We start from the raw sequence: 15,267 nt of genomic DNA, 5'->3' as shown, positions 1-15,267 counted from the left end.
AGTTCTTAAGGATCAAAAAACTGAGGTTGGAGAACATGCTGTACAGTAGTGCTCACGTTCTGCCATCTGAGCCCCGGTGTCTGACTGCTGCATAATGGCATGTCAGAGAGCAGGCGAGAGGGAAGAAACGAGGGTAAAGCTGTGGAAATCGCTTAAGAGGGGAAAGCTCTTTAGTAGGACTGCACTAAGCATTGTACTGTTTTTGTCTCCTGAGACCACAGGAGGCCTGCAGTATATTTCTTCTCCGATGGAGGCAGCCCTCAGCCACGGACTAGAACACTTATGATCTTCAGGGGTGCAGGAGCTGATGGTTCCTGACCCTGCAGGGTTTCTGCTATCCGGAGAATAAAGACTGTGCGGATCAGTCGCCATTAGTAATCACTGGCCTAGTGATAGCACTTGTTAAGTCATGCACAGTAATTCAGAGATACATAGAGTGGGCAGGGCCCGTGCTTCCTAACCTTTGAGAGGAAATAAGCAATGGAACCACGTCGTCTTTGCCTGTGTGCCTGTGTTCTCTCCACCATGCATCCAGGTACATTGATGTTTAGCCATTGGCCCTGTGCGTGGGATTAAATGTGGTGCAGTTATCCCATTTATGCCTTTATTTCTAAAGAAGGGATTGGCTTGCAGACGTATTTACCATTATGTGAGAAATTGTTCATAGGAAACTTTGATGTAGCATTTTGAATATGTGGGAAGGCCCGTGGTAGTAAGTTTTTCCATAAAAGGAAGGATGCTAACATGACCGGGAGGTCACCTTATGAAGGGTGGTGGTGCACATCTGTACAGGCTTGTACACACTTGGTCTGATGTTTAAATGCTAACCAAGAAATGTGAATGTGATGAGGGATGGAGCTCCCACTCTAGCAAATGAGGTACACATGTGTACTGTAAGTTCACTAAGACCTTTTTAATTATTCTGAATACCTTCCCATCCCTTCTGTGAAAACGATCCCTTGAAAACTGTCAACAAGTTGCCATTTCCCTAGTCAGTGGGTGAGTGATGCATTGTTGAGGATGCATTAGTGCCCAGGACTTCAAGTCTGTAGTACAGCCAAGAAAAGGAACATCATGAATAGCTAACGGGAAAAATTGGTTTCCTGCTGTTTACAGGATTACACATTCACAGAAGGTGGTTGGTGGGGCAGCCTCGAAGGAGCCATTGTCACATACACTCCTGTCAGCCTCATGAAATACGCATGGTTTCCATTGTTACAGAGAAGCCAATTCTTCTTTTCTCTGTATGTGTGTTGCTATAGACGACCCATACACATTTTATATTTGCTAGATAGATGGTTTCTGATGTTGGCTGTAGCTAAGACAAATAGAATTTTACAGAAACTGCCAGTCAAGGTTCTGGCTATTTGTTTGTTTAACAGATTTTCATTTTATAAGGTTCGCTTTTTTAAGACTTTATGCTGACTTCTACCCTAAAGCCTTCATTATTTTAGTAAAATTCTGCTGAGCTCCAGGTATGAATTCGGGGGTTGGAGGGAAGGTTGAGCTTAGAAAAGAAACGTGTTTCAAAAGCAAAGGGTTTGTGGGGAGGGGGTGAGGAAGAGACAATACTTGATCAAATTGGAAAAAGGCAAAAATCACTTCTTTCTGTCAAGGTTTCTTAAAACTTTTGACAATTCGAGCTCAATTCCAGATCTTTCAGGAACTTGCCACCCAACTTCTTCATTTGTAAGACTTGGGAGCTCAGTTTGAGTGTGAACAACACAGACAGCTTAAGGACATCAGAAATCACACGTTTAGACCATGGTTGCTGGTCCACAGACAAGTGAATTGGAGCCAGTAGAGAATGTAGCCAACTTGAATAAAGGGCACCCCGTGGCATCCAGGTTTCTGGGTGGTCTCCCGTCTGGTGGGTGGTCTCTTTTTCAATCCTTACTATTTATCCTCTTTCTTTTTCTGTGTTTCTAAGAAGACTTCTTATAGTTCTAGAAGCTGGGAAGTCTAAGATTACGAAGCCTGCACATAGCATAGGCCTTTTTCTGCTCCATCACATGTTGGAAGCAAAGGGACAAGAGGGCATGAGAAAACAGGACTGAATTGAAAGAAAGCCTGTAGACCTTTTGTATTGACATTAGTCCACTCATGCATGGAGTCCCTGTAAACTAAATGTTTCTCCTTATTCCTTGTATCTCAATACGGTTGCATTTGGGAACTCGTGATTTTGGGAGACACACAGCACACAGCACTGATAGATCTAGCACAGTGGCATTGTTGACATTTTGGATCAGATAAGCGCTTGGTCATTCTACTTGCACTGGAGGGTTGGTGGTGGCACCTGGTCAGCCATCAGAAATGTCCTCAGACTCCTCCCCGCCCCCAGGCCTTCTGCAGGTGGCAGGGGCTGCTTTCCCCCCTGCTGAGAACAATTGTGATTTCTGGGTGTCTCAACCTGAGCACATATCTGCCTCTTCTCCTTAGGGGGTACGGACAAGTAGAAGAACATTGGAGCTGGCAATTGCAGGCAGGAGTGGAACTAAGAGGGAGGAAACCAACAAAGAATTGAAGAAAAGGGTCTCTCTCATGTAGCCTAAGCTGGTCTCAAACTTGATAGGTAGCTAGGGTGACTTTGGACTCCAGGTCCTCGTGCCTTCACCTCCCCAGTGCTAGGACGATTGCAGGTATGTGCCACCATGCCATGCCTGCTCTTAGGAACACTATTTTCTGATCAAGCATTTACTTCATAAAGACTAAGGTATAGTGCCTGCCCCAGCACTCATCACTGCTTCCTAAGTGTAGCAGCTTCGAGCTGCCACTCCGCCATGCTGGCCCCCACTGTGCTGCCCCCCGCCATGACGGTCTGTGCCCTCAAATCATGAGCTGGAATAAATCCTTCTCTTAAATTGCTGCTTTAGTAACTGAGAAGCAACTAACACAGAAAATGGATACCAAGACACGGTGCAGTTGCTACAAGAGACCTGACTGATTTGTAGACTTTTAGGGCTGCGTGTAGGAGAAACAGAGACGTGTTTAAGGATACAGGCTAGTGGGGCTCCAGTACGTCATAAATCTAATTCAAAGTTGAGTATCTCAGGTTTCAAATAGGATGGTTTATCTTATGTTTGACAAGAATTTTTTTTTTTTTTTTTTTTTTTTTTTTTGGTTCTTTGGTCATTGCCACAGTCATGGTTCTGAGTTGTGTGTGTGTAGAAATTTACTACACACTTTTCCCCACATAAATAAAATTTTCTTTAGAATTTTGTTTTATGGGATCTGAGTGTGGCGATTTCTCCTATAAAATATGAACCTGGTGGTAGCACTGGACTTCTAGGCTATGGGAAGAGACAGTCCTTAGATAAAGGGGCTTCTGGAAATGATGCTAAGAGAACATGCAGGAAGCTTGCGTGCTGAGAGAAGCTGGGAGCAGTGCTGTGCATTTGTAGAGTAACTCGATTCGCACCCCACGGCTCTGCCCAGGGAGCTGCAGCAATGAGCCTTTGTGGATGGGGACTGAGCCTCAGAAACTATAAATACACAAACGTATTTCTGAGGACTTGTAAAGACTTGGTATGAAAAGCAAGAGGATAAAGAAAAAAAAACCCTATAAGTTAGGGTAAGTTATTAAAGTAACTTGTAAGTTATTAAAGTTGTGCTTCACATTCTTAGCTAAATAACCCTGGGACTTACCAATCCTTCAAACATTAGAACAAATAAAATGCTCAATACTTTCAGGAAAAATCAACTCTGTTGGTCAGTTGGTGAGCGACCACTGAGAGATGGTCGAGCATCTGGCTAGCTCTTTTTTTGTGTCAGTATCTTTCTGTCCTGGGGTCATTTGGAATCATGGCCTTCCTAGTCATAGATTTTAGGTTTTACTCTGGATGGGTATTTTATTTTATGTGCTGTCACTAGAATGTCTGTTGAAAAACAAAAACATTTCTCTTGCTAGACACACGAGGGCACCCTAGGCAGCCTGCAAAGCAGGCATCCTGTAAAAGGTGGTGGTGGTGGTGGTGGACACAATGCCGTGTCTGTTTGTCATGATTAAATCAAGATTGAGGTTCAAATCTAGGCTTATAGAAAAAATAGAATTCTCAAGTCCATCACTTTAACAAAAACTTGTAGCTGGTAACTTTTCCCATTAACCTGACTGTGTAATTAGAACTCCTGTTTCTGAGATGAACAGAACCTGTCTGTAAAGACTGAGATTTTCAGACTAGTGTTACTAGTTTCTTCCCTGAAACTGAGCGTCTCCTGAGGGTCAGTTTCTTACTGCGTGCAGGGGACGTCCTCATGGCTGCTGAGTGGGAGCGTGCAGATTCTCCAGTGAAGTGTAAATTTGGAATGTAACTGGGAACTCACTGGGGTTTGGATTCCAGAGTCTTGACTGCAGATCTATGTGGTGTAATATGGGTGAGTTCTGAAGTTATGCATGCATTACTAGTATTCAACGGTTCTGACCTCTGTCAAAGAAATGTCTAAGAATTGTCTATCCCTCTGACTTCTGTATCTTAAGTAGAGACATAAGTAGTATTCATAGCTCTGGGACTTTTAAAGGGGGTTTACCACTCTTTTATTGAGAATAATAAAATTGGGCCTGAGGATCACTCAGTAGGTAAAGTGTTTGCCATTCATGCATGAAGACCTGACTTTGATACCGATAACTTGCATAAAGAGCTGGCGCGCACTGGTAATCCCAGGGCTGGGGAGGCAGCCACAGTGGGTCCCTGGGATGCACTAGCTAGCGAGACAAGCGAGCCTAGGAGCCTCAGACCAGCAAGAGACTCTATCTTAAAGAAGAAAAACAGAACAAAACCAAGGTGGACATCCCCAAGGATAAACAGTAACACAGCTTGTTCTCTGGTTTCCATTTACACATATGCATCTGAACATGTGCACACACGCATGCATACATTCATACAGTGAAAGACATTAGAATACGACTCAGATCCTTAGGATTAAACAAACGGTTCTACAGAGGTGAAGAAATGTGACAGAGTATTTATTTCAAAGACCTAAAGTATCTAATTACCATTTTAAAATGCAAATTCGAAAATGATCACATGCCAGAGTCTAAGGCTAAAGTCTAGGAAACAATGTGATCAGATCTGAATACTTTTTATCATTCTTTTGCTTCTTTCCAGTGACCTGGGAGTGTTTGCTATGTTCTTGGGAATGTGTCTGAGTTTTCTTAACTCCAGGGTATCCTGAGGGTGTGGGAGAAGACAGGAGTGGCTGGATCGAACTCTGACGAAGCAGGCACATTTTTCACCTGGCCCAGCCATTTTCTTTCATTTTGTAAGAATTATCTGCCTCTGCCTTTACAGCTGCCACATTCCAACTGCCATTTTTTCAGGGGTTGAGCAGAATCTTGCTACATAGAACTTGTGTAAAAAAAAAAAAAAATCCTTCTGATTTGTAAGATATAAATTCAGAGTCTCAGACAGGGTAAACAGAGACTATGGTCCCAAGAATTCATCTTTTCTTATTTGGATGGGTTTCTCTTCCTTCCTTCCTGGAATGCGACTTGACATTTGGAATTCCTGTTAAATCTCTGGGTACACTCAGCGACCTCGGAAAGCCCTGGAGAGAGCAAACATTCGCCTGTACTTGGCACAAGAAGAAACAGATGCCTGTGTGGCTAGCAGGCTCGGCTGGGTGGAGGACAAGAACCAGGGAACCTGGGTTGTCAGAAAAAAAATCTCAACATGGAGTTGAAAGGGTGCATTTGCACATGAAAGCAATCAGCAAAGCATGCCTGACAGTCAAAAGACAGGGGAGCCGAGGGCCTGTGGTTTGGGGGTACTCTATGCCCACTCTCCCTTCCTGATGCAGTAGTCTTCTCTACATAAGCAGTGCTTCTGGGGAGGCCCTGCTTCAGGGTCACAGGTGGACTATGGGTATTCGAACTAACATATTCGTTAACTAGTGTGTGCTACTGACTCATTCACTCCATGGACGATCTTCAGTCAGGTCTATAACAAGTAACTTCATGCCAGAGTTTTGCTGTGACTTCTGACAAGACCGGTGTCCCACACAGAAGCCAGTGAGAGAGCTCAGGGGCTTAGTCATTATTATCATGCTGAATATAGTGTCAGAATATGGAGGACAGAATTCAGAATTAAGAGAAGGGAGCGGAAATCATGATCGGGAAAACTGGACTCTGGCTAATGAACTCATAATCTATTGTGTAAGCTAGGCTGAGGTAAATTTTGTTATGTCCAAGGTTTCCAACTACCACATGGCATTTGAGATGATTGGGGTATGTAGCACCTATCCCTATGGTAACTGAGGGAGTATCATTATTTCTTCAGTTTTTATTTCAAGGGAAACAGAGCTTTGCACCGAACTTCTGATCTCTAACTTTTTCTCAAAGGTGCTACAGAAAACATTCAACAAGGTAGGCATCGATAAAAAGAGCAAGCCAGGTGTCAAATGCAGCATATTTTAATTTGTTTCAAATAAAGCAATATATGTTTATATATATTTATATATATTTCAGAAAAACACCAGATGTTAAATTCTACAAAAGCACATGTGTCTTCAGCCGATCACGTTTGTCTGACCAAGAATTCCTTGTTTCAACATTAACTCTCTAAAGACAACCAATGGGTTGACAGCACAGCTACAACAGAGGTTGCTAACTGAGCCTCTGGTCTTCAGCCACAGCTCAATTTTCCTAACAATGAGTAAATACTGGCTGGCTAACATGATGCAAAGTCTTGATGAGGAGAAGCAACAACAGATCAAGCAAAGCCACGGGAGTTCTGAAGCAAGCTAGAGCAGAGTATTAGGATTAGTAAAAATGATCGCGAGAGGATGACACACACATACAGGACTTGGATATTCTGATTGACTCTCTTTTGGCAGCGATTAGGTCAGCACCTTGGGCAGGGAACCACAGCCAGGCAAAACCTGCTCTCTTCTTTCCCAGCTCAGGCCACCAACGTCACAGTGGGGACTGAGAGGACCGTGGCCTCTGTGGAAACTTCTATTCTAGAGGGACAAAGATTGCACTGTGAAACCCTACTGACATTACCCCGGAAAGGCCTGGCCTCTAAGTTGTCTGCAGCATGCTGCCTTCGACGGGCTTTTTCAGAATGTGGGGGGGCCTCTGGGGCCTTTGTCCCCAAGGGGGCCTCTTGGTTTTTGGCACCACCTTTGTTTTTGGGACGGAAACCATTATGTGGCTGTCTTCTGTGTTCATGGCGGCTGTTGCTCTTCGCCATGGGATCTGCTTCATTACCACCACCCTGTGACTTGGCTGGACCATTTAGCCTGTTGTGATACTGTGGATTAAATCTTCGTCTTTGGCTGGAAGGTCCATTCTGCTGAAAAGAGGAGGTAAGTGTCTGAAGTCAACAAACTGTAGAAGACACTAGTAGGCATCAGGAAAATCTGTCCCCTATATCATAGGTTTTCAAATTACAGTAGAGATAGACAACATACAAATAGGTCAAGTTGACATAATTCTTGATCTAGAACCAGAGCCTTGTAAATGGAGCTGAAATAAAAGTACTTATCTTCAAAGAGAAAAGGAAGAGGGGGAAGAAGAGGAGGGGATGGTAGAGGAGGAAGAAGAGGAGGAGGAAGAGAAGAAGAAGAAGAAGAAGAAGAAGAAGAAGAAGAAGAAGAAGAAGAAGAAGAAGAAGAAGAAGGAGAAGAAGAGGAAGAAGAAGAAGAAGAAGGAAGAAGAAGAAGGAAGAAGAAGAAGGAAGAAGAAGAAGAAGAAGGAAGAAGAAGAAGAAGAAGAAGAAGAAGAAGAAGAAGAAGAAGAAGGAAGAAGAAGAAGAAGAAGAAGAAGAAGAAGAAGAAGAAGAAGGAAGAAGAAGGAAGAAGAAGGAAGAAGAAGAAGAAGAAGAAGAAGAAGAAGAAGAAGGAAGAAGAAGAAGAAGAAGAAGAAGAAGGAAGAAGAAGAAGAAGAAGAAGAAGAAGAAGAAGAAAGAAGAAGAAGAAGAAAGAAGAAGAAGAAGAAAGAAGAAGAAGAAGAAGAAGAAGAAGAAGAAGAAGAAGAAGAAGAAGAAGAAGAAGAAGAAGAAGAAGAAGAAGAAGAAGAAGAAGAAGAAGAAGGAGAAGAAGAAGAAAAGAAACAACAGTAGGGCAAAACCCCAAACCAAACCAAACCAAACAAAAAACCCCTGTATGCTTAAAATGTAATACAATGAAATGTGTTTCATTTCACAGATGGGCAGGACACAGATCATCTTTAACACAAAAAAGTTCTAAGTTGACTATTCTGTGCAGTCTATGTTTAAATTCTAATCACATGTATGAAGAAAGAAGTGACTTTCTGCCCATGAATTTTCTTCTGCAAAACAGGTTTCCTAATTTATTTCAAAACAACCATTCTTACAGTTCAGAAATATTACTTCAGGCAAATGCAGGGATGAGGTGTACCTGGGAGACCTCCGGGAAAGCAGTTAATGTGCTATGGTCACAGAGGTAATTTTTCTAAAACATTTTGTAATTTAAAGCCAATCAGCTCAAAAGCCTCATACCAAAAAGCAATTCCTTCAACAAGCCAGCAAGCCATCAGCAGCCAGAAACATGAAGAGATAGGTAGAAAGGCAACAACAGGCCAAAGCTGACTGTCCATGTAAGCTAAAGACTCCAAGAGTCAACAGGTGACAGGGGGTGGGGGCTGAGGGGGGACGACAGCACTCAGGAAGTACATAACCATATCTCTTAAATCACTGTCATCCTTGAGGTGGTGGCTCTCAGTTGCTTCACAGTGTAGATGTGGATAGTTTACAGGGCTTGCCCAGGTCTACATGTAGAAAATGTTGGTACTCTCCCACTTTCTGTGCTCTTTTCTGACAAGACTCACAAGCACATAATTGATACACAAAACTATGTTTTGAAAACCAGACTTCTTAGAGCTAAAAATACAAAGTGGTGAGTTATAAAGCTGTAAGGTTTTGGATTTGTACAGCATGACTCCATGATACAGGTTTAGGATACAGTAGCACCCAATAACCCAACAATCCAAGGCCTAGGTCAGAAGTATCAGTGCAGGACCATATCCTATTATCTGAATGCTTCTCTTTCTCTGCAGCATCCCACACTGAACAGGCCTTGCACACAGGAAGGTGAACACTCTCGACCTAGTCTCATATAGAGGTGTGCAGATTGGCAGCATGTTTTTCCCTGGAGATAAGTGGACCAAAGAAAATGGTTCAAATGGTCCTTGAGAGTGGGCTTGGGAACTCGTGAGAGCAGAATTCCAGGACCTCAAATCCTGGGATGTGTTCCTGAAGGGAGAGTGCTGATCCTGGGTGGGCATCTTACCGACCCCACTCACCCCTCAATGTGTAGGAAAGATAATGATGTGGGACTCCTAACAGTTACTCTGAGGCACAGAGCCCTTCTTGCTGGTCTTCGCTGCTTTGTTTAGCTATGTAAGGGTACTACTGCTTACATTAGCCACCACCTGAAAGCTGGAATCACTGAGCTGAAAGGACTGTACACGGTAGCAACAGATTTGACTTTCTTTGTTTTTAAAGAAACTGAGAGAGGGAAACACTTGGGTTAACATTTAGACTTGTGTCCATCATGGTGTTTGGTAATAAGCATGGAGCAATGCAGTGAAGGCACGGTTAGCCAGAGCGTATTTCTACAGTGCCCTGTACCAAACTGCTACTTTAAAGCTCATGACGTCACTCAGGACTACAGGAACGCCTGGCAGTGTCAGTAGTGGGAACCCCTAAAAGGCCAAGACAAGGAGACCCAACAGGGTCTATTTCTAGCAGAAATGCTAGACAGCCACCAGTCCATGAAAGCTATCACTGTAGTCTGCCCAGCACCTACATCACCTAACCCCATTTCTTATTCACCTTCTAACCTCAAGCTACTATTTCCCTCTCAAAGATACAACAGAGAAAGAGGAGGAGGAGCTGGAAAGTGTATTGAGACCATGGGAGACCGGAATGAATCAGTCATTTTTAAATGTGTGTGCTCTACTGAAACTCCAAGTAAATGGAAGCTGCACTGACTTTGCTCTGTTCCTGCGTCACCTGTTTCCTCTCGCTAATAGTGGTCTGCTTCCGCATCTCATTGCTACATCTCTACGGGGCCTGGAGATGCTGGCAAGGAGGGCGTGAGAGGACTGTGTCCATTAGGTGAATGAGCTAACACAGCTCTGCACACAGAGCTAAGAGCCTGTGCGTGTCCTGGATCCAGAAGGAGCCTGGCCAGGACCTCTAGTTCAGTTCTTCCTCTGAAAATGGATGGTGGTTTCCTTCCGTGAACCATGCATCAGGATCTGCTGAGATCCCTGCAGGCAGCACTTCACGAGGCCCTCCCAGAATGGCTTACCTGCTTGTTAGTGGGCATGGTCTGGTGACACGCATCGGCAGTGTTGGGAAGTCCGCTCACCATTTTGGGGTTTGCTGCTTTCCCCTCAGAGGGCTTGTTGTGACCGGATGACTTCCGGGCAAAATTCCCCTGTTTCCCGGAAGCTACTGCATGAGTGTTCAGCAGAGGCAGCAGGGAGCTGCAGGGAGCTCTTGAGGAGTAATTGTTCTTTGGATGTGTAACTGCAACAAGGAATGGTTGGTATTAAAGGCTGGGCCAAGAGCCCTGCTGAGCCCTTAGAAAGTGCTAGAAGAGGAAGAAACTGGCAGTAGCTCCATACAAACATTAAGGTTTACTCTTTAAGATGAAAGGACACCGAGGGGCTTAGAGACCACCATATTCCTCCCTTAAGAGTTCCTAAACAGTGATCACAGTGGTAGAATCCACAAAGAGAGGTATTTGTAGCAACAAAGACCTATCTGAGCGACTTAGAGATTATTCTTTTTTTTTTTTTTTGGTTTTTCGAGACAGGGTTTCTCTGTATAGCCCTGGCTGTCCTGGAACTCACTTTGTAGACCAGGCTGGCCTCGAACTCAGAAATCCACCTGCCTCTGCCTCCCGAGTGCTAGGATTAAAGGCGTGCGCCACCACGCCCGGCGAGTTTATTCTTTAGGTGGAGAACCACCGTGGATAGAGAGATAATGACCTTGTGACGCTCCCTCTCTGCTCCATCCATAAGTGAATTCTGCCTTAGCTCCCCCATCACTCAGCCATTTACACTGCCCTTATCAGGTTCTATACTACTTGGTGCTGCTAATGCATCAGGATGAGAGGCTGACAGGGCTCTGTATTCTCTGAGCGTGGGAATGGGTGGATGTTACAGGCTAAGTATTTCGTTGCTCTGGATCAAGAGTATCTCCGATCACTGGGCAGGCCTGCCAGCCCCATGCACCTTCTATACTCCACTAGGGCTACCCGAACCAGTCTTTAACTGCAGCTCTGCACCGTCCCCAGTGTTATGTGCATGGCAGGCCGATCAGCCAGCTCTCTGTCATGCACACATTCAGGTCAGGCAGGTCTGTTCAATGCTTATTATTGCCAGTCCTGTTGTTTTTGAAAGTGGTGGTTTCAGGCAGGATGATTTCTATGTGATTATGCTGAATCGAGGCCAGAAGGAATCAATTCCAGGATAAAGCCGTGACTTTTCTCTCACAGCTCACTGGGATTCAAGTGCCAGGCTGGACAGGAAGGCCTCCATCTGAATTTTAAAATTGTCACCAATTTTTAAAAGCAATTTTCTCTGTTCCCTTTGTTGGATCAGACTTAATCCCAGGGTTTGGCAAAAGGATTAGGAATGGCTAGTAGGGCTCACGAAGTGTTAGCAGTAGAAAGGACAGGGATGTATCTCCAGCCCCTTCATTTTGTAGGTTAAGGTGTGACAAATGAGTGTGGGCTGTCCAAACACAGCCAGGGGACTTCAGCAGCTCCCGGGCTCAGCAGATTCAGTGGTGTGTGGCCATTATCTCCTGTCTCCCCTTCTGATTGAGGAGTTGTAGAGAGGTACCTCCATGAGGGAGCTTTGTGAGGGTTACTGTCACAAGCACTTGAGGCTGTCTTTACTCGGACACTCTTGTAATTTGGTAAGGGGCTTACGAGGATGCTCTTGTAATTCGGCAAGGGGTGATTTCTCTCCCTAGATGGCACCTAGAGGAAAGCAAGTGAAGTGCCCCTCTCCCCTTTCCACCTGAGCTGGGTGACTCAGCTCAGAATTAGAGTGTCACTTATCATTGGATTAAAGAGGAACCTAGGATGGGCAGGTTCTTTTCCAAATGTCAACCAAACTGCTTGTGTGGTGATGGGGCAAGAGCTGAGGATGGAGAAGGGTCCCCAGGGAACTCCTGCCATGAGGGAGGCAGCCTATAAAGAGAAACCTGAGAAGTGCAGCCAGGAAAGTCAGATGCATAGGGTCATTCACGAGTAGGAAGCCCACAGCACTGCTCTCTGGGGCACAACTGGAGGCTATAGTCTGAGGGTCGGCCACACCAATTATATTTAAATGACTTAGCTAAACATACCAACATGGAAAAATGTCTACCACCTCCTGTGACAAAAGTAAATTGCATCACTGTGCATGCATGCATGCGGTGTGTGTAACAGGTAGGCAGGATGTGCATGAAAGTCTGAGGCGACCTGGAAGTAATGGCATGTGCTAGTCACCACGGTTCGGTAGCCTGGAGCTCAAGTTTATGGAATGTTTTATTTAGAGGGGAGAAAAAAAAAATCTCAGTGTAAAAACAAGTGCAGTCAAGTCTTGGTTTTCTGCTGACTATGAGGTCGGGGACGGTTGTTAGACCTTCTCTGTGACTGTCCTCAAAGCCACGTTAGTGCCCGTCACTCATCTCCACCTCCCCTTGTGAGTACAGGAAAAAACAGCAGCCAATCTTGCTGCACATTAGCCACTCTAATTAAGGCTTAATAGGGAACAAGACTAAGCTAATGGCTGACTCGAAGTCTTTCATTACATTCGGCTTCACTCAGCAGAGAACTAAGCAGGGTGGGGGGCTCTGGGCATCCAGAGCGCACTCAGGCAGGCTGGGCCTGGCATAGCAGCAGCCGATCACTCCCCAAGTGCCAAGAGAACTCCCATGAAACAGCATCTATAGAACCAGAGCAGCAGTGTGTCTGGAGGAACATAGGGGATCCGGCAGCTGACCTGCTCTGTTCCAAGTAATAAATCCTCAGGATTTACTGGTGGACAGTGGCATTTAAAGAGTCTAAGTTCAAATCTTGACATTTCTAGTGACTTGTGTCATGACCTTAGATCATTAAATCTTCTCAGGCTTCAGTTTAGCCACGCCAGGGGACCATATACCCGACATTTCTGCTGTCAAGTCCAAACAGCACCCAGCTTTCTCACGCAGAATTATTTAGCAGGCATGCAAAACTCACTTTCTCCACAGATCAGGATTTGGGCTTTCAGCTGTTCAATGTCACAGGAGAAGCGGGCAGCCTTCCCCAGCTCCTCGTCATACTTGCGTTCGCTGACAAAGTGCTAGAGGAAAAAGAAGAGCGGAGAGAGTCAGTCCCAAAGCACAGCAGCACCGTCCGCACAGCCTCTCCCTCTGCTCTTCCTGTGCCCGATGATGGCCGACCTGAGGGGATCACTGGAGCTCATTCACACTGGGGGGCCACTAAGTGGGCCTTAGTTCTGTCCTCCATGACCCTGGTCACCTTCTGGGAATCAGGAGGAGTCCTGACTTTCCCCCATTTGGCTTAGACAGATAATGAGCAAACTCTACATCGGGGCTTATCTGTTCTACCTTTTAGCATCCCTCACTAGAACACCTTTCCGAGGTTCATTCCAGCAGGGGCTGCCTAGTATGGCCAAGGGCCTGGGATGGTATTAACTGTCAAAAGAAAAATGTGCCACCCTCCACAGACACCCATCTCTATTTTAATAAGAAATCACAAGAAGATCAAAAAGTCTTCTGTGTCTAGAAAGCAGTATGATGGAATTTCAAGTGCTGCTATAGGGAGTGGGGAGGATTAGTTTTCAATTCATTTAAATTCAACTTGAAATTAAGATCTACAGTGAGAAATACAAGAAATAACTGTGAGTCAAACCCTCCTAGAGAACCAGGGCGTTTACCACATGGCAAGGGAAAGAGAGACATTAAATTCAAGGATGAATGTGGCTGAGGCTCTGGAAGAGATTCTCTCTCACTGAGTGACTTGTGAACGGTTATATTATATTATATTATGCGGGAGACCGTGGGAGCCGGGACAGTTAAAAAATTAAAGCATGTGCTGACCATAAAGAACAATCCCCCCTTCACCCCGTCACATTATCACGAAGCCAGTGTTTTTATATTACCTCTATTTTACAGATGACAGATCTGGGTTCTGAGAACCTAAGACAATATGTAATTTATCCAAGCCACAGAAGTAGAAAATATTGGACCTATACTGTTTTACTCCAAAGCCTGTGCTACCAACCATGTAATGAAAAGTGGGATTTTGATAGGCAGGAATGAAACTTGGGAGAAAGTTGATTTCCATTGACTGGGAAGCTGCAAGCCCACATCCTACTTGAGGATCTAACGAGCTGGACTCTTCAGAGGAGATGGGTGTTGCAATAGTACTGAATCCTGATGTGTTCTGTATCCCCAGGGGAGGGATAAGGCATGCTGAGGGAGCCCAGGTCTGTCTCGGGTGTTTAACTCTGGCCCTGGGGTGGAGAGGAGAGGACAGGCTGCAGAGGGACTCCTGAGGAGGTCTTGCTATTGGCTGAGTAAGAAAAAAAACAAAGGCCAGAAGAGAGGTGAGAGGGAAGCCCCTCCAGGGCTCTGGACACCCCACCCCTTGCTCCTTGAGCTTCCTTCCATGCCTGACCAGGATGGAAGGGATCAACTGTCACAGGGCATTTCTCCTGTCGCAAATCAGCTGTACACTGTTACGGGCAGACACTGTTCTAGAGCTAGTGGCAGCTATGTCTTGAAATATTCTAGGTTTCTAGACGCCAGGGAGAAGCTGGGTGCATGCGTGTGCATATACAGTGTGTGTTTAACAATTGGGCGGAAAAGAAGAGAAGAATCGAGTTTGCCTCCCTGCTTCATTATAAACACTTTTGCCTTCCTCATAAGCATGGCTCCTTCTAGAAACTTTACCCAATGCTCTTTAGGAGGTTCATTCTGAGAGTATAGATTGAGGTGTCACATCCCCTTCTCTTGTTGGTCAAGCAGAGAGTAGCCAGAGCCTCTCTCTCAGTGGTTTGGATCACAGTATGGGGCAAGAGCTAATGGGTTTTGGAGGGCATTCAATGCCATTGTGCCCTGAATAGAGAATTGGGGAATTATTATTTTCCTGTATTACTACCCAGACTGCACTGGTTCGTGCCTAGCTGTAGACCCAGGTCTTCAGACACACTCAGCTTTGGTGACTTACTCTCAGTATTATTTCAAACCCTGCTTCTGATTAGCCAGGATCAGTTTCTAGTCCTTGAAGTGGAAGAAATCT

General features: G+C 45.0%; 1 protein-coding gene across 8 annotated transcripts in view; it reads right to left on the bottom strand.

Annotated features, from left to right (window-relative positions):
• Positions 1-4,939: 4,939 nt before the first annotated feature.
• Positions 4,940-15,267, bottom strand: part of Spats2l (spermatogenesis associated serine rich 2 like) — a 179,999-nt gene continuing 169,671 nt past the window's right edge. For 7 of the 8 annotated variants that reach the window (XM_029481286.2, XM_029481241.2, XM_021157675.2 and 4 more), the window contains 3 exons: positions 13,201-13,303; positions 10,273-10,493; positions 4,940-7,289 (listed from right to left, as the gene is read on the bottom strand). In XM_029481286.2, coding sequence (XP_029337146.1) covers positions 6,894-7,289; positions 10,273-10,493; positions 13,201-13,303 — 720 coding nt within the window. In that variant the 3' untranslated portion in view covers positions 4,940-6,893. The remainder of the gene's footprint in view (positions 7,290-10,272; positions 10,494-13,200; positions 13,304-15,267) is intronic. The other variant, XM_085837471.1, reaches the window with a different exon arrangement.

The sequence above is a fragment of the Mus caroli genome, unplaced genomic scaffold (genome assembly GCF_978045245.1).
Source record: "Mus caroli unplaced genomic scaffold, Mus_caroli_1 scaffold_1, whole genome shotgun sequence".
Lineage (NCBI taxonomy): Eukaryota > Metazoa > Chordata > Mammalia > Rodentia > Muridae > Mus > Mus caroli.
Note: the sequence above shows the minus strand (reverse complement) of the source record. Positions and strands in the feature narration are given on the sequence as shown.